Here is an 18,433-nt window from a genome sequence, read left to right as displayed (position 1 = left end):
AAAGCAGCAGAATAGTTTAAACCAGTTTTCACGGAACTGTATTTAACTGTAATCTCCTGTGTTTATCAATCTCCTCCTGCTGGTGTCGACATACTGGATTTGGGTATTTGAGTCTGGTTTCAGCACTAGGTAAGGATCTTTTGGTTTGGTTTTCATACATTTTGTATGCTTTAAGTGAGGACTGAGCGGTAAACAAAATAGCCAGCAGTGTTTAGACTGAACACAGGCTGAGTTACAGTGATGTCTTTTTCCCTTTTCACCCTGAAACAGAACGATACTGTTATTATTTGTGCCAACATGTGTGGAAAACCTCCAGGTTATTTCCACCTAAAACGACAAAAAAAAGGCCCAATGAGAGTAACGTTTCCTTTTGCTATGACTAAGACACATAGTATGTATGGCAAGATGTTGCGCAATCAGTTTAAGGAAAATGTGGTTTTCTTATGGAGATTCTTATGGTTTTCTTATTTCTATAAGGAGAATGTAGTCCTCTTAAAAGTTTAACATTTACACACACAAGCTGGTGTATATCAAGCAATCAACTTTATAAATAGCCTACCATGCAATTGGTATTTTAATGGTAGATTTAATGCCTTCATGAAATTAAAATTGTTTACTTTGTTTACTTCTATATACGGTTTAATTTGCCACGATATCCCTCGCACCAACAATACATGTAACTAACCATATATTTTGCAACAACACTTAAATATATGAATTGTAAACAGTCACTGCTTGTTGGGGGTCAAAAACAAAAGACACATTAATGTAGAATCTAAAATGGTCCCATCACAGTCTCATCCTGACAGCAGTGTCACTGGACAAGTGTCATTGCTGTGAAGATGACTAAACTAATGGAGTTAATCCAGAGTTTAAAGTGTTAACAATGAAAAGTGCTCAGCGGTAAGCCACTCCTTTGTGGTGAAATCTAAATATCTTACTCGTTTCTAAACAGCGCGCGATCCCTCACTGCTCCAGAAACCATACACGCCAAAAAGGATGGTGTCTCAAATCCCATATGGATTTTAGTTCTCCTCGTGAACCAGTGATGTGGTGGCACTTCAAGCAAAAACTAATGGAGAATGTACAAAAAAGCAGTGATACTTCCAGAAAAGCATGTATTAAAAAAATAATTAGAATCTATTAATTCATCTGGATTAAAGCTTTAGTGGTTCACGTTTATTTGACTCGCGAAGAAGAACTATAAGTGGCAAAATACTCAATGAGGAACACACTTTCAGGGAATTAATGTAATTGCGTTTTCCAATACAAGGACAGATGAAGTATATCGTACAAAAGAAGAATCTGTACAATGCCAGCCCCAAAGTTACTCTAAAAAACATGATTCAATAGACTGAGCACTGACTGTGTAACCCACACTATCTCGTTTGCAAGGATAAAGACACATTTATTAAACACACACACACACACACACACACACACATGCGCCAGGAGGTTTATGCTTATTATATTTATACTCGTCTGATAACACGAGACTGTTTCATTCATGAACCTCATTAACTTCGCACACATCACATGCCATTGTTCCTGCTGAGTTCATTCAGCAACGAAAACAGCAGCGATGGTTACTGTGAACACACACACACACACACACACACACACACACACACTCACAGCAGCTGTGTGTACAGAATAAACCGCGTCCAGGATGGAGCATGACGATAAATGAAGACTGTTTGGGTTGAAACCCCCATAATACAACTTTATTCAAGTTCCACATTCCAAAGTGCTCACTCCCAGCTCCTCAAACTGGTTTGGTTAGCAGTGGAAACTATTTGTTCTTTCTTCTGTTAGTTGTTTGTTTGAAATGTGGCTCTAAACTCTGAGCATAAAATCTATGGTTTGAAGAAATAGCAAATGCTGCGCATGCAGTCACCCCTTCAGCTTAAACAAACACATTTCTTGCCTCACTTCAGATGAGCAGATTGATACCACACTCCTGTGGGAAATGTGTGGCAATTAGCCGGTTAGCTTATCTTAGCATGAGGATTACATACAAAAAAAGGGGGAAGTCAACCAGCTTGACCGATAGTGAAAATATGAAACGTCCCTGTTGTGTGAGGATGTTTGTGCCTGACTACTTCTCTTCTGGAGAGCAGTTACCGGGCAACCGGTGGACACTTCAGGAAGTGGCCCCGGCACATTAACCGCAAAATGTTGTTATCATGCTTCCTGATCAAAAAACAGTCTTTGTGCTAGGTATGCTAACCAGCGGCTAACTTGATCTTCTCTGTCCTGTGTTCAGCACACATCTTGTTGTGGCAAAGGAAGCATGGACCTTCATTAGTGAGGGCCCTGATAACGTCATTTAATCCTGAATAAAAGAACAAAGAAACATGAGACAAAACTCTGTTCCTAAATTGCCTCCCTCTCCTGTGCAGTTGAACTATTTCAGACAAGCCTGTGCTAGCTCTGAGGTAAACACACCAGTACTGGGTGCAGCTGTGTTTTAATCCGCAACCAGAAGCCTACATTTGATGTAACTGTAGAGAACAAAACCTCCATTTGTCCATATCTAAATCAATCACACCTGCAGTTCAGCTATGATCTGTATTGGGTGCGGAAACACGCTCCCTTCTTTTTTCTTTCCTCCTCTCTGTGAAAGAGTGTACATTTGTGTGTCTCGCCCAGCAGGCCCAGTGCAGCAGCAGTGATGAACTGGTCGGGACTGGAGGGTTTGTTGAGTGGAGTCAATAAATACTCCACTGCGTTCGGGAGGATCTGGCTGTCCATGGTGTTGGTGTTCCGGGTCATGGTGTTTGTGGTGGCGGCGCAGAGGGTTTGGGGGGACGAGAGCAAAGACTTTGTGTGCAATACTCGACAGGTAAGAGGTTTTCTTCTATACGGACACTATATTCTTACGTAAAACCAGGAACGTTTTAAAAGGACTTTCCTGACTGTTTACGAGTCCAACCATGTGAGAACCAGTGGAAACGACAATGTCTATATACCGTCACCCTGAATGATGTCATCGGGGTTATCTGGGATTGGGTTGAAAACTTGAGATAACTTTGATTGGGTTGCATTATGGGAAATGTAGTTGCCAGTATTTTGTAAAACTCTAGAGACTAAAAGTAAGGGCAAATCTGGCAATGTTGCATCAATTTGGACCTTTCTTGTTTCTAATTGGTCTCTAGTGAGTCTCCTAACTTTGTGAAAATTGCCCTTTAAGTGGGGCCAGCCTTACCAAAGAAATGTGCAGACTTCTTGGGACTTTGTCACATTTGTAAGCATACACCCGTGACTAAAAGAGCCTCCCTCGTCAATTTATGAGGTTCACTTGCTCATGTTTTAGCATATACGACACAAGGTAGCTTGTAGCCAATCAGCACCATTCATTACTGCAAAACCTTTTAATTGTATCCCAAAAGTAGTGCCACCTTGTTGTTGTTTTTATTTATTTTTATCTCTGACACAAAGGCAACTACCTACACTTGTTTCAACCACCAGACACATTTTACTAATGACAGAAAAAGCAATTGCACCTCGTGTTTACAAAAAATAGCCCACATCCTTTACTCTGTTTCCAGCCTGGCTGTACCAACATCTGCTACGACCACATCTTTCCCATCTCCCACATCCGCCTGTGGGCGCTGCAGCTGATTTTTGTCACGTGCCCGTCCCTGATGGTGATGGCTCATGTTAAACTCCGCGAAGGAAAGGACAAGAAATACGAGGCGCTGCACCACGGCTCTCACCTGTACGCCAACCCGGGCAAGAAGAGAGGGGGCCTGTGGTGGACCTACCTGCTGAGTTTGGTCTTCAAGGCTGGATTCGACATGTCGTTTCTGTACCTTCTGTATCGGATATACGACGGATATGACTTGCCCAGGTAACGCTCGCACCTTTTACTCTTCAGATGAAAGCATGGTAATCACCTGTTGCATGTCCGGATATCGGAGGGATCAGCCAAAACCGATTGTCCGTTGAACCTCTACCTTTTCCTCTTAGGTTATCCAAGTGCTCACTGGAGCCGTGTCCCAACACCGTGGACTGCTACATCAGTCGCCCCACCGAGAAAAAGATCTTCATGATTTTCATGGTTGTTTCCAGCGCGATGTGCATCTTGATGTGCTTCTGCGAGATGGTTTACCTCGTTGGAAAGCGCATCGCCAAACTGATGCGGGTCCGCAACAACAACGAGAGGATCCGCTTTGCCGAGGAGCACGAGCTCACCAACATGGCCCTGCCCAGGTCCCAGTATCGCAGGACCGATCCCACGCTGACAGAGAGCCAGCTGAGTTTAAACAAGGTGGACAAGGTCAGAGATGGCGGGATAAGTACGACCCTGTAGGACTTAGGAGGGGTGGGGGTGTCGCCGAACTATGGGGGTTGTGTCTAGCTGGTGGACACATTACAGGAACCCTGATAGAGCCATTGAGCCGAAAGGCCGTGAAACACTCATGGCTCTCTCGTTGGAAGGATCTCCGACACCGGCCGGTTGCGTGTTGAACACTTTCAGGAGGAGAGGACTACCGGTATCACTACGTTTGGATATCACAATTCTATCTCGATACGTCTTACAATATGTCTCATCTCGACAGCGCTGTGGCAGTGCTCAAGAAAGGGCTTCAAGCGTTATCATTCTGGTATAAGGGTGGGAGAATTATTTAAAATAATAAAATGCTCTGACTTGTTTGTATTTTCTTCAACACAATCACATTGGCCTTGGCTTAGCACAACCATTTCCTTAAGTCGTAGTGGTTTTCACACCACATGTCTGACCGGCATTGTGGTAGGGGTCACACACACACACACAACACACACACACACACACACACACACACACACACACACTGCAAGAGCGTCCCTAATGAGGTCTCTGCATTCAACGGTTCACACATGGCGCAAATGCAGACTTTGCTTCTGATTGGCGGAGGGGCTTGTGTCGAACCGGATCTGATTGGTCTGCGCTCTAGACACCAAAACATAATTACCTGAAGCCCATGACAAGATGGATTTTTTTTTTCATGTGATGTGTGAATATCCTGCCATTCTTAACTGCAGCGCAATCTAAGATGTTGCCAGCAACAGGAAAATCAGGGACTAAAGTCGTGTAGTGTGACCAAGGTAAAAAAAAAGGGAGTAGTCAAGGTTTAACTCTTTACACAAAGAAAAGACGGTCAAATCACGATTTTTTCTTTCTTTCTGAACAATAGCCGAGCTGGCAGAGTGACGTTACAGGACAAGGTCACCATGTGTATCCCAGACACACAACTGCTTCTGTTCGGACTAAAGAGCCGACTGGAATGTCGTAATGTGGTCCAATAGTTTATTTTAAGACTTGTTTTTATTGATTCATATCGTGCTATATTTAATTGCTTGTAAAATAAAAACATGTTGATCAAGCGCAGTGCCTTTAGACTGTCCCTCTGTGCAGAAAGGTCTGTTCTGTTTGTCCCACCCACACACATGTTGAGCCCGAAGGAGCGGTACCACGACTTCTCCCGGAGTTACAAAACGTCAGGATGGATGTGTTTCAGAATATTTATACAGTTTAGAAAACATGGAGTCTTCAGCTGTCAGAATCAGCAAACTATGTTTACTGTAAAATAAAGTAATTATTTATACAAGGCTTGTTTAAGATAAGCCGGACCTTCGCAGGCCTGCACAACTGGGATCACCGGCATGCTTGGTGAATTGCATGCTGGGTAATCATCCGGAGGTTCCTCTGCACGAGACACGGAAATCTGTCCGTGATAAAAAACGCGTGCAATCACTGCTGTTGCTGCTGTACATTATCTCAACTAGTTTTTATAATAATTATATTTGTATTTATTGTTATTGTTTATTGTATTGTTGCAGCTAAGTGTAGTTCAGCAGGCATACGTTGTATTATTTGCACTTATAAAACAGGCCATTGTGCACATAAATGCACTTATTTTGTTGGTTAATAAAAGGCAACATTTTGTTTTTATCCCAGAACGTCATCAAACATAAGTTGGACTAAAACAGTTTAGTTATGTTCAGTTTCCACTAGATGGCAGCAGTTCCCAAGTGGACAATATCTATCTATCTATCTATCTATCTATCTATCTATCTATCTATCTATCTATCTATCTATCTATCTATCTATCGATCTATCGATCTATCGATCTATCTATCATCGACATTTTAGGGATTTTGTCTCCAGATAAGTTATTATACAAGGGACAAGGGGTAAAAGCAGCCGCAGTGAACACATATTGATCATCCATCAAGGTAAGGAGCACGTGCAGTCCTATCGTATCGTGTGTAAAGGCGCGTGCCGGTGGCGTGCGTCAAGAGCTCCAAACGCAGGTGCGCGTGTGCGCGGCGTAGCTACTCCGACCGCACGAAAAACTTCTTTTTGCTTCTTGAAAACACATGGATTTCCCCCAAAGCTTCTCTTTCATACGGTCTTATTATGTCTTTCCAAAGCGCAACAGTTCACGTTTAGTGTGTTGATTGAGTGTTCCCTCTGTCCGCCTCACCCGCTGTATTCCGACATAAATTGTTATCGCAGTGAAAATATCCGACGAGGATGGGATTCGAACCCACGCGTGCAGAGCACAATGGATTAGCAGTCCATCGCCTTAACCACTCGGCCACCTCGTCTACTTTGACTACCTTACAACTGAGAATATCTCGACACAGAAGTCGTTATTATAATATCTGTGAACGTCGGAGATATTTGTGTTTTACCCAATGTATTAATGTCGGTCGAGGCTTCTGCTTTAATGTGTTGTACGGAAACGCGCGCGGTCAAATCTACTTCCACATCTCATAAAAGCGCAGCATAAAAGATTTTAAAAAACCACACACAACTAGCTGACTTTGTCTAATAGCAAAGCAGGAACCACGTGTGAATCAGACGTTTATGTGTCTGCTGTCACCGAAGAGCAACAGTGTGCTGACTCATGAACAATGCATATTTATGTCCGCCACAGGGAGCCAGAGACCAACTATACACAATGCTATTTTAAGGATGTGATCAAGAAGAGCTTATTTAAGGTCACCTTAGCGTCCGATGTCAAACATGCCGCCATAATGAATTGATAATTATGTAAAAAAGGAATGAAATGAAGCAAAATCCGCTATTTGGCTACACATGTTTGTCATAAGTAATGCATAGTGAAATTATGCAACGAGATGTGCACCTAATGCGTATCATGTATTATTAATTATCTAAAAAGAATATGCAAATATTGTTATATTTGCCACACAATATTAGCTTATTATATGCAGAGCCCGCATGAATCAAGTGCAATTCAGGGCCTGAAACTACCAGTGATCATGTTCACTATTGTTTTTATTTATTCTTCCATGTTGTGCTCGTTCTTCCATGGTCTCACTGAATGTTTGTGCAACATTGTGAATGTCAGCCAAGGTGTCCTTGAGGCGCGAATCAAAAGGCGAAACACAGACAGAGGGGATCGAACATTTATTTACCCTTATTAAAAGTTACAATAAAACCATTAACATCTTCAAACGATAGCAAAATAAAAAGAGAACCAAAAATATTGGCCAAAACATATTTACAGAGACGGTTTGCAGATAAAAAGCTCACATTTTTGTACACAACCCCAAACCCCTGCATCATAAACTCTGAAATGTGAACACTGCAATAGTCTAGAAGCTTGAATGTGTTTTTTTTTTTCAGCCAGAAAGAAATTAGAATCGAAATGCACGAACAAAGACATTGGTCTTCTTCCACCTCCCCTCCTCGATTTTTCACTTTTCTATACATGACAAAATACTTGAAATTTGGGGGTAAAACATAGGAATGTAGAGTTCTAAAAACGAATAAGATCTTTTGAAAAGGTTTTCATGTGTCCATATAACAGTCATTTCGAGTGGAGGAGACGCTCTGCCCCGCTCGGCAACGGCGACAAACTTTTAGATCCCAAAAAAAGATGAGAAAGAAAATAAAAAAAATGTTATAGGGCTGCCACGCTGTTAAAAAGGATGCTTCTCCATGAATTGGGAAAATAAGTCAGTATTCCTGATTCGCTCCACATCCAATCCATTTACCTTCGCCACACGGCAGTCCCCGTGTGCACCACCAGGGGGCGACACACGCAGACACTTGGATCACGAGAGGGCCCGGTGAGATTCCGTCTGTCGAAGAACTAATGAAAAAAGGCAGTGAACTGGTGGTTGAATCAGCAGACGTGATATATCCTTTGTCTTCTTCTCTAGTTGTGTTTATAACTTTTAAGAACATGGCACGCGTCTCTCTCATATATATATTTATATACTTTAATCTTGGAAAATCAGTTCAGGTGCCGCGGCTGGGGGTGCGGGGGAGGGTGAGAGGGAAGGAGGGTGCAGTCACTCTGCTTTGGCCTCGCCCTCGGGGGCCGCAGGTGTCGTGTCCTCGGCGGGGGCTGCGGCGGCGGCGGCCTCCTCGACCGGGGCGGCCTCTGTGGGTTTGGCCTCCTCGGCCACCGCCGCCTTGGTCTCTCCCTCGGGCGCGGCATCGGCGGCCGGCGCGGCGGCTGCCTCGTCCTCTTTGGCCTCGGCGGCCGGCGTCTCCTCTTTGGCTTCCTTGGCCGCGTGGCCGTTCTCCTCGGGCTTGTCCTCGGCCGCGGGGGAGGCGGCCTCCTCCTTGGCCTCCTCGGCGCCCTTCTTGCTCTTCTTCAGCGAGATGCCCTTGAACTTGAAGGAGTTCTTGAGGGAGAACTTCTTCTTCTTCTTGCCCTCCTTGGCGCCCTCGCCCTCGGGCTTAGCGGCCTCCCCCTCGGCGGCGGGGGCCGGCTCGATGGCGTCCCCGGTGCCGTTCTCGCCCTCCTTGGCCGGCTCGGCTGTCCCATTTCCGTCCGCGGCGGCCACCTCCCCATCGGGCTTGGCCGACACGTCGCCGTTGGTCTTGACGTGACCGTTCTCCTGCAGAGAAGAGGAGCCTTTAGTAATCAACCTGGGCCCAAAACACCCAAATAAACAGATGGGACTGTGTAGGTGAAAATGTGCACAGCATTTCAAATACATCTAAAAAGGGATCTGACATTCTGACATATGACAGATTAGCATTAGCCTATTTAGCCCAATGGTTAATCCACGCTATACTTGAGGAAAGCTGCTTGCCCTGACAGTGGTTTGGGGAGGGAGGGGGCGGGGTTAACAGCTGTTTGCATGACCACCAAGCAGACACAAGGGGGCAGTCGTGCTGCGCTCACGCGTCAATACGGCCAGCGAGTTTGAGGGAACAAAGGAATTCCCGTGAAACCTGCTTTCTGCTCTCTTCCCCAGAGCTGCGGCTCTTTGCCTGGATCCAGAATCCGGCTGGCACCCACCGGGCACGGCACAGACTCCGCCCGCCTTAAGAGTCCCACTCAATGAATCGACTGCTGCTCGATATGAGGGACCACGTTTCGGTCCAACGACTCAAAGCAACACGTATGCACGCGCTTCATATCATATCAAATAACGCGTCTTCGGATCCGGGGTCAGATTCAAGCGAGCCGCTCGTTATCGGCACGTTATCAGCAATTAGCCATCGCCTATCGGTTGTCAACGCACACCTTCCGCTCTGGGTTTTTGATACACACATATGTGTAATAGTTGGGGGACAGAGAAGAGACGAGTAGGGGGGGTGGGGGGGTTGTTGAACCGGCCGCCCGTCTCCGGCGCTGCTTTGTTTGCAACTCTGCAAAATGCGCCTCCAGCAGCGGCGCGCATTTGTGCATCCTTTGCGCTGCTCGCCTCGCGTCTTTTGTTCGACGTCGATCGCGACGACCGACTCGAGCAGCAGCAAACTCATGAGAGAGAACACGGTCCAAACGCACGCGTCCACCCGAATATGTGGTTCTTTAACGTCGAATTTGCGGCTAAATTGCCCCCCTGGGACCGGCGGATTTTAACAAAAGACTGTCTGGTGCGCGCCCCGACGCGCGGGGACGAGCGTGGCTACTCGACGGACGGCCGCTCTCTCGCGCTGGAGGATTTTTTTTTTTTTTTTTTTTTAGACAACCCCTTCTCCATCCCCGTTATTCATTCGCTCTGCGGCCATGTGTGTTAACGCAGGAGCGGGTGTGTGAACGCGCAACAGCTCGGTCTCCCCATCGCAGCCGCGCCGTGCTGCCCATGCTGCCGGTGGGCGTTGGGTGCCATGTGGCTCCCCGCTGGTCCTCAGCATGTCAGGCCTACTTCACTCACCTGGCCGTTGGCTTTGGCGACGGCAGGGTCTGCAGCGGCGGCGGCGGCTTTCCCCTCAACAGCTACTCCACCCTTGGACAACGGGGCTCCCATTCTCGACTTTGTGTGGTGAACAAAAAAAAAAGGAAAAGCGAAAAAGAAAAACCTCTTGAGTTTTTTTTGGTTGTTTTTTTTTGCGTGTGGAGATTTAAAAATCCAGCGCCGGGATGGGTAAAGTCTTGCCAAAGAGGTGGGAAAAAATCCGACCGGATCTCCTTCTCCCCTAGCTAGGTCTGGAAATGAGAAGATCCCCCTTCGGTGAGTGCGGACCCCACGGCGGCTGAGCTCAAATTAAAGGACGTCGGTGATGAGGCTGTGAGTATTTCTACCGCGCCTCAAAAAATCGACCGGAGTCTCCTCCCATGGGCGTGGCGGGCCGGGGTTTTATCCAATCTGCAGCCGGGGGACGGGACTCGTTCACCCCTCCCCTCCTCCTCCTGTCACTGCAACAGCCGACTGGCCCGATCAGCAGGACGCGCTCCGCTCTTTCACACGTCTGGAAGTTTTTTGGGGGGGCATTTTGAAACTTTCTAAACTTTGTTCATCAACAGAAACTGACATCATGCAGGTCACTGACCATTTTATCAGTTTGATCGGTGCTAGGTATGCGGCAGCGAGAGCAACATACATGCACAAGTATTCCGTCATCAGATCAGTGGTCCCCACACCTGAGGGTCAAGACCTCAAGAGGGATTTTTTTTGTTTCTGGAGGAGTTGCAAACATACCTTTTTAATAGCTAGAAAGGCTGAAAAGACCAACTTCGGCAACTTCTTCACAGTTTCAAAAAAAACTCCATTGATGCCTCCTCCCCGCACCCCCAGATCTGTTTTGGAGCGACAGGCCCGGCTCTCCAAGAGTACATAACGCGTTGCGTAACGCCCAGCCCGGCCTCGCACTCGGCGGAGCCCCTGCGACGGCACTGGGGCTGCTTTGTCACCGCCAAGAGACGGGGAGACAGTGAATCAGCCTGTCAGCCGGTAATGAGGTCTCTTGGCCAGACGAGTGAATCCCACGATCGCAGCAATGACACTGCATTTTTGTCCTTGTTTCCTTCTTCTTGGGAGCCCAAAGCTGACGGGTTTTCTCTTGCGACCCAGTGAGGTCAGGGGTCATTCAGTGTTTTTAAGCTGAGAAATAAAAGCTAGTCGACCGCTTCCCATAGGCCGCCATGTGATGAGACATGAGGGGGGGCCACGCATGCCTTCACGTATGCCAGCTGCCTCGTTTTCAAGCCGTTACTCTTAATTATGGCAACTTTAACCAAATTATCCCTTCTTTCCCATCGACGAGGCCCTCATTTATCCGGTCTCAACAAAATGTCTCTCTGTCTGCTTGTCATCTTTATGGGACTTCATTAAGAGGAATTTATGATTTCCTCTTATGAAAGTCCCGTATTCTTTAGAGGCATCCCTTTATAGCTCCATTTGTGTGTGTGTGTGTGTGTGTGTGTGTGTGTGTGTGTGTGTGTCTCTCTCTACGCTTTCTGTAATTGTTTCCACCGATGGCACACTGGACGACCTCCTCCTCACACACTCGCACATCACAGCCGTGGTATGCGGGGCATGCATGCATGCGCACGCACCCCTCCGAAGAATGATCTCCATCCATTCAGTGGGCTGAGCTTCCCACAGTGGAGTACACCCTCAGGAGTTTTGTAGAAAACAATCTGCACTCCCACCAAAACCAACCGCCGCCACTCCTCCATACATTTCGACCCAATCAAGATAAGAAGGGAGAACGACATGTTTGGAAGATGTGTTTTAACCCCAACACTCCCTCTGCTCACCATCCATTGCATAGCTCTCCATCATGGCTTTGGAATTCCTCGCTGCTCTCTGATGTGGGCCGTCTGAGGTCTATGCATCGGGGTTGTCAGATTTCAAAGGGTTGTTCAGCACAAGAAAGAGTTGCTTTCACAGCAGACACGTGGTTAACCTCATTTTGTCAGTCGTTCATTACAGTCTTAAGTGATATCTTTATAGTCGTGGATACGTTTTAAATCACGTTTTCACCATTTTTACAACTAAAATATATTTAAAAATCTTTCTTGAAAGTAAATCAAACTGAAACAGTCTGTAAACGTTAGAAAATGATGTGTATCATTCAGCAACCATACCTCCAATCATTCAAACTTAAACTATTAGTTTAGTGTCTTGGGTAATACAACAAGTAGCATTCTAACCATGATTTCTCTGTATGCTAAATGTGAAGCTAGAACCAGCAGCCGATTAGATTAGCTTAGCTTAGCTTAGCGCGCAGACTGGAAACAGCTAGCCTTGTTTTTGTACGGATTTGAAAACCAGATAATACATGTTCATTAACGAGCTTCAGAGTTACATACGTGTTACCTTCAGACGGAACCGGCTAGCTGTTTCCCTCTGTTTCCAGTCTTGGTGCTAAGCTAAGCTAACCGGCTTCTCGCCGCTACAGCTACATATTTAGCACACAGTGGTGTGAATCTCCTATCGAACTCCTTGTCTTACGCACACGCTGATGCAGATGCAGACTCAGTGAATGAGCACACACACCTAGTGATGACAAGGCCTGATTTCCATGACCTACCTACTTATTTCTGTCACGTTTAACGTGATGCTTCGTCTCCCCTTCACACACTCCCCCCACCCCAGAGCTAGTCAATGCCCCCGTTTGTGTGATTGCCCACTTCTCATGCCCTGACACAGGATGAGCACTCAAATCCCGCTAAAAGCCTTCATTGTCTCTCTCTCTCTGTCTCTCTCTGCGAGACAACTGATGAGCATCCCAAGTAGAAAGAGAGGAGAGAAGGAAAAAAAAAGAAGAGAGAGAGATGGAGCGAGGGAGAAGAATCAGAAACATGTCTCTGGGGTTCCTTTTGCTTGAGGGAGGAGAAAAGTTATCTTCATGACAGTCACCTTGAACACATCACTTGAGCACATCAGCGTGATGAATGTGTAATTTCCCTGGGTTCCTCAAATCGTCAGCAATTCATGCATAAAAACGAGAGTGCAGGTTGTTTGTTTCCTGTGTGTTTACTATGTGAGACACTGATGGTTACAAATCTTTCCCAAATACCTCAATACATTATGCAATGCCATCCTATGAGGCGCAATCCCAACATAGCGTTTACAATAAGAAATATTGTTGGGGATAGCACATGTTACAGTTTCAAAACATTTTAATATATCACATATGTGGTGTCCAAGCAAACATGTAAATATAAACAGAAGATTTGCATTGCCAAGCACCTAATTACAAGGAGAATCAGGTGCACAGCCCTCTTCACTGCCATGAATAGGGGTGCGTCGACTTAAAAGAAAGCCCTTTGTAATGCTAATTCATTCGATCAACTGGCTTATTGACTGCAGAAAGGCCCTCAGCAGCCGGCAACCACAAAGCTGCACATGGCAGCCATCTTGGCCGGGGGCTGGTGCAGATGATTCTGTCTGTCGGGCTCTGGCAGTGGCTCTCGGACGGAGAGGAGGAGGAGGAGGAGGAAGCTTGCATGTTGGACTCGCCTCATTGACAAACCAGTCGTTCGAAGCGTGCAAACACAACCTCTAAAAACCAACAGCAATCATGTTGATGCGAGTAGATTTATCTCCCTCTACCCCCCCCCACACACACACACACACACACACACTGTGCCTAAGGTGGCAGACATGACGCGACACACCCCTCCCCTCCCAACAGCTCTGCGTGCGCCGCAGACATGCCACAGAGCCGGTTGCCATGGCAACTGCCGCTTTTCCATCGACGTCTCCGGCTGATGCGGTTTTGGTGGGAACCCGACGGAAGAGGATGCGGCTCCGCCATTGTTTTTGTTTTTGCCTTATCATCCCCGGCCTGTTTATTTTGAGATGACTTTGACTCCCACAAGTTATGCTCAACCCTCCGTGGCCTGCGGAGAAATGAAGCGTGGTTTCCTTTTAACCTTTGACCTTCGCCATCTCCCCAACGGACTCCTTTCCCCCTCCCCTTTCCTCATCATAAATATTTTCTCTCAGCGTTGCCTCTCCATGTGTGCATCAGGGCTCGGGCCATTACAGACGAATTCACCCAGCGGTGCTTTGTTTCCATCTGTGGACATGACATGCGGCCCAGGTAGGAAGCCAGCGAGGGATGGAAACAGATGGCGAGACAGGCGAAAGGAGAGGGTGAGGTGTTAAGAAATAGCGTTGATGAGTGAAGCAGAGGGAGAGTATATGGGGCTGGGCATAGTGTGTGTGTGTGTGTGTGTGTGTCAGACAAGGGCATACAGTAGTAAAGCAGCTCATCCCCACTGCCAACGGCACTGCGGCGTTACTAGGTCAGTGTGCCATCATCTCATTCATCATTATCACAGCCTGCTCTTCCTCCTCCGCTCTCCCTCCTCATCCCTCCCACGCCTTCTTGCCGTTGCTCTCTTCTTCCCACAATGGGAGACACGTCGAGCTTCAAGAGGCAGAAAGGGAAAGCAAACGCACTGAACGGCAACATGACCTTCCTCTTATGAGCATATGTCTCATTGTGCGCGTATAGCTTAGTATAAAGATGGGAGAAAACAGCTTTGGTTTCAGCGACGTAAAAAGTGTGTAAAAACAACAATTCATGTTTTTGTCATGGGTAATCGGACACCACACAATGTCTTGTCCAGGTCGGTCCGAGCGACTTCCAGAAGACTCCGCCGGTTGCCTGACAAGAACTTTGGCCTTGGTAAGGGATGTAAAGCGGGGAAACCCGGTGACCCCTGCGCCTCTTTAGAAATTGGCAAAGAACGGCACAAGCACCTCTGAAGGACGCGTCAATGTCAAACAGTGGAGACAGTCCATGACATACCAGTCCGTCAAACATCACAGATGCCCTGTGAGATATAGAAAAATCAACAATCTCCGGGGAAATTCAGTTTAATTCTGCGCGACACGCTCCAGACCGATGGAGCATAATGGGCTGTAATTCATGACAGCTTTGCGTTCCTGCATATGAGAGAAGGGGCCGAGTGATATCAGTCCACACAGACATCTCCCCTGCTGCTCAGGAATAGCTGGCAGCATAAGTGGCGTTTGTTTGGTACACACAAAGACATATATATGACAACAAACACTTGCGTGCAGCCGCATGCAAATCCATCCAAACCCCCCCCCATCACAGCTACACACACAGACTCATTAGCTCAGTTGTGGGTTGTCTGCTAGCTGGGGCTTTTTTTAAATTGTATTTGGGCCAATCTGTGAGATCATCACTCTCTCTGAGCCCCCGTCAGTTTTTGCCGCCCCTCCTCCTCCTCTACCATCCTCATTGTAATGCAGATTTGAGGGTCGGGTGGGGGGATGGGAGCCGAGAGAAGAGGTTTGTGGGGAGAGGCTGTGGTCGGTGTTAAGTATGACCTGGCAGCCCTGCTGGGCCTCAGCGGGCGGTCTGGCGTGGGCTGGGGGAGGGGAGCCCGAGAGAAAGAGAGAGAGAGAGAGAAAGAGAGAGCTTTGAGGGTTATCCGACAGCCTGTACATGACTCAGACATCAGATAGCAACATCCCGGGCCCTTTTGGAATAAAAGATGGCAGACGCGCCGCTCGTATCTCCATAATCTCATCCAGGAGTGCAACGGAGAAGAATAGGATGTTCGATAGGCATTTTACTCCGTCTAGACATAATGAGCTTAATGTCACGAGGTCCTGTTGTTGTTCCCCTCCGTCATACACTAATACCATGTCAAACTAACTGGAAAACAAACACAGATCCTAATTTGCAAATGGCAGAGCATTCATGTGTGTAATCATCTGTTTAGAAAGCAGTGAATCTATTACCGAAACATCACTTATTTGCCCACGCAGGATTGTTCAGCTGCTGCTGAATGATGTTGTTGTTGTGGTACGTTTGGGTTTCTTTTTTCTTCTGCGAATGTGTCAGGGTGTGTGTCACTGTGTGTTTGTACTCATCGTGTGTGTCTGTTCATTTGGGGTCTGTCTAGGACTTAAGGCTGCACTTTTAAGCTACGGCCCAGCTGTCGGAGAAGTCAAACCTTGACTTATTTACAGAGTGACAAGACCCCCTCTCCTAAAGAGTAGTCTAGAGGCGATACTAGGCCATTGTGTTTGAATGAGCCATGTGTGGGATGGATTCATTGACTCTGCACCTCTTTCTGTGCTGGAAAAAGAGCCTGAAAAAAAGAGACTCCTCATCCCCCATTAGATTACGCTGAGTTGCACTCGAAACGGGTTCGAACAAAGTCGCGCACAGTTCCGTGCCTGTTTCAATTCGGGTGAGACTTATTATTATAATAATTACAACTATGTGATCATTTGTAATTTCCTGGCCGTCGCCCACGTGGGTCTGAGTGCAGAGTCAATGGCACATAAGAGAGGTGGATGTCTGCCACAGGATGCAGGTCCTCCAGCCGAGGGATGCCCTTCCCACTCGACTTAACGCGACCCGTTTTGGGATAGTTCGCTCAGCTTTGCCGTGCTTCATCCTTCAGTTGTCATTTTGCTCCAGTCCCCCCCCCCCCCCCCCCGTCTGCCGGTGCAGCTGTGTTGTCATGGAGCATCATTGCAGCGTGTTGCGCTTGTTTGTGAGTGACCTATTTATAACCAACCCCTTTCAATCCCTTGCCCCCGATTCCCTCTCTCGTCCTTCTCTAGTTTATCAAAACTCTATTACGTAAAAAAAAAAAAAAACGCCAGGTCGTCGCGGAGGCATGAACATCTCTCTGAGTTATTAAATAATTCAGGAGAAGGGGTGAGGTGTTGAGTCTGGGTTATTGAGAGATATTCTTAGCTCAAAAGTGGCATAACAGAGACCTGAGTGCCATGTGTTTATTCAAAATGTTGAAAGTCACCTTTAAACTGAAGCTGGAGCTTTTTCCTTTTCATTAATCTGATGTGTGTCTGAGTGAAATTTACATATCTACATTGTTCGATCAGTTGAGATTAGAAAGCCCTTCTGCTTCTATGATATTGCTCTGCCAGCAAGCGGTCAAGTGCAGGTTTATGTGAGCGGTCGGGATCCAAAACCACTATTTGATATTGGATACATTTATGTATAAGTCAGTTATCAATAATATGCAACAGGAAGAGAAAGAACAAAAGCATTTTGATTTTAAAAGCACATTATCTGGCACACGAATTCTGAAAATGTATTTTTATTTCTCTGCATGTTTACATGATGGTCTCTCAACTGTGTTGACCTCATCTCCACTTCTAGCTTTACCAACCTGCCCAGTTGAGTCTGCATGAAGCTACCGCTAGCCCACCGGTTAGCCCTTAGCACTCGCTACACTACGACCCAAAAGTGATTGATTAGGGATTGATTGGTTGAAACAGGGGAAAGGGATTGAGGCGGAGTGAGGTGAGGATGTGGGGGCTGCGGGGGCAGCTATTTGCACTTTGTGTCACATCAGGAAGTGGGCGCAAGATTTACTGTCACTGCCCGTATTATTCTCTGGAACATTCACTCCCTGTCAGCGCCTGAGAAGAACAAAACGGGATGAATGTATCTCCCGCTGACAGGTACAATATGAAAGGCACCTGCTCCGGACGAGAAAATAAATAAAAAGAAGCCATTTGTCAGTTCCAGAGGGAGACACTTCCGTTGACTTCCCCCTTACGCAGCTTACGAACACGAACAAGGTTATCATGGGTCAGTGATGAGCGCTTAGAAGACCCTCTGTATCTGTCCACGACAGCCGGAAAGGTATTGGGGTCAAGGGCATCGTTTGCCGTTTTCCCGCCGTATGATGAGTTGCTCCCGGCGGACTCCCAAAGCATCCGCAAATACCCAACATGTAAGCCGATCACACACCATTCAGGCAAGTGTGGGAGTTAATCTGCTTTAACCCGACGACAATGGTCTTGATACATATAGGAGCCCGCAATTTGATGAGGCTGTCAGTTCCTTTATTGATGTCATTCAGGATTTAAGCCCATGGACGTGGAACACAAGCACATTACCTGTGTCACGGGGAGATGACCGGAGCAATTTGATCGCTGTCCATTGTGGCCTGATTCCTGTCGCCTGCCGGTGAGACGCCCCCCACCCCCTCACCCGGCGGGTTCATTATGGGAAGTAAAGATGGTTGAAATATCAAGGCTATTCGGTGTCATGATTTTCTCCCTGTATGATGGATGTCGGTGTGGCGGGTTACGGGGCAGCTCCTTTTTCATTTGCTGAAGAAACATTCCAGGGTGTCCCATTTTCTCTCCTTCACACTCTTACATTCCAGCTGTCGGAGAGTTGGGGGGGGGAGGAGGAATCAGAGGAATGGCCAGAATCTTTGACATCCCCAGGTTGTTAGGATTTACTAAT

At 46.9% G+C, this 18,433-nt stretch overlaps 2 protein-coding genes across 3 annotated transcripts; one reads left to right on the top strand and one right to left on the bottom strand.

Moving 5' to 3' along the window:
- LOC306735095 (gap junction beta-4 protein-like) lies at nt 1-5,374 on the top strand. 2 transcript variants are annotated; one of them, XM_079216535.1, is made up of 4 exons: nt 1-129; nt 2,653-2,845; nt 3,552-3,853; nt 3,973-5,374. In XM_079216535.1, the coding sequence occupies exons 2-4, from the start codon at nt 2,675-2,677 to the stop codon at nt 4,313-4,315; spliced, it is 816 nt and encodes a 271-aa protein (XP_079072661.1). In that variant the 5' UTR covers nt 1-129; nt 2,653-2,674; the 3' UTR covers nt 4,316-5,374. The 2 variants fall into 2 exon arrangements, with proteins under 2 accessions (XP_079072661.1, XP_079072662.1); XM_079216536.1 differs by having other exon boundaries at nt 7-129; nt 2,656-2,845.
- A 2,034-nt stretch (nt 5,375-7,408) lies between these two features.
- Nucleotides 7,409-10,243, bottom strand: marcksl1a (MARCKS-like 1a). Its single transcript, XM_079217594.1, has 2 exons — nt 10,138-10,243; nt 7,409-8,868 (listed from the first exon to the last, which is right to left on the bottom strand). The coding sequence occupies exons 1-2, from the start codon at nt 10,228-10,230 to the stop codon at nt 8,314-8,316; spliced, it is 648 nt and encodes a 215-aa protein (XP_079073720.1). The 5' UTR covers nt 10,231-10,243; the 3' UTR covers nt 7,409-8,313.
- Nucleotides 10,244-18,433: the final 8,190 nt, after the last annotated feature.

This window comes from Taurulus bubalis (genome assembly GCF_910589615.1).
Source record: "Taurulus bubalis genome assembly, chromosome: 4".
NCBI classification, from domain to species: domain Eukaryota; kingdom Metazoa; phylum Chordata; class Actinopteri; order Perciformes; family Cottidae; genus Taurulus; species Taurulus bubalis.
The sequence above is the reverse complement of the archived record's forward strand: the minus strand, read 5'-3'. Positions and strand labels throughout refer to the sequence as shown.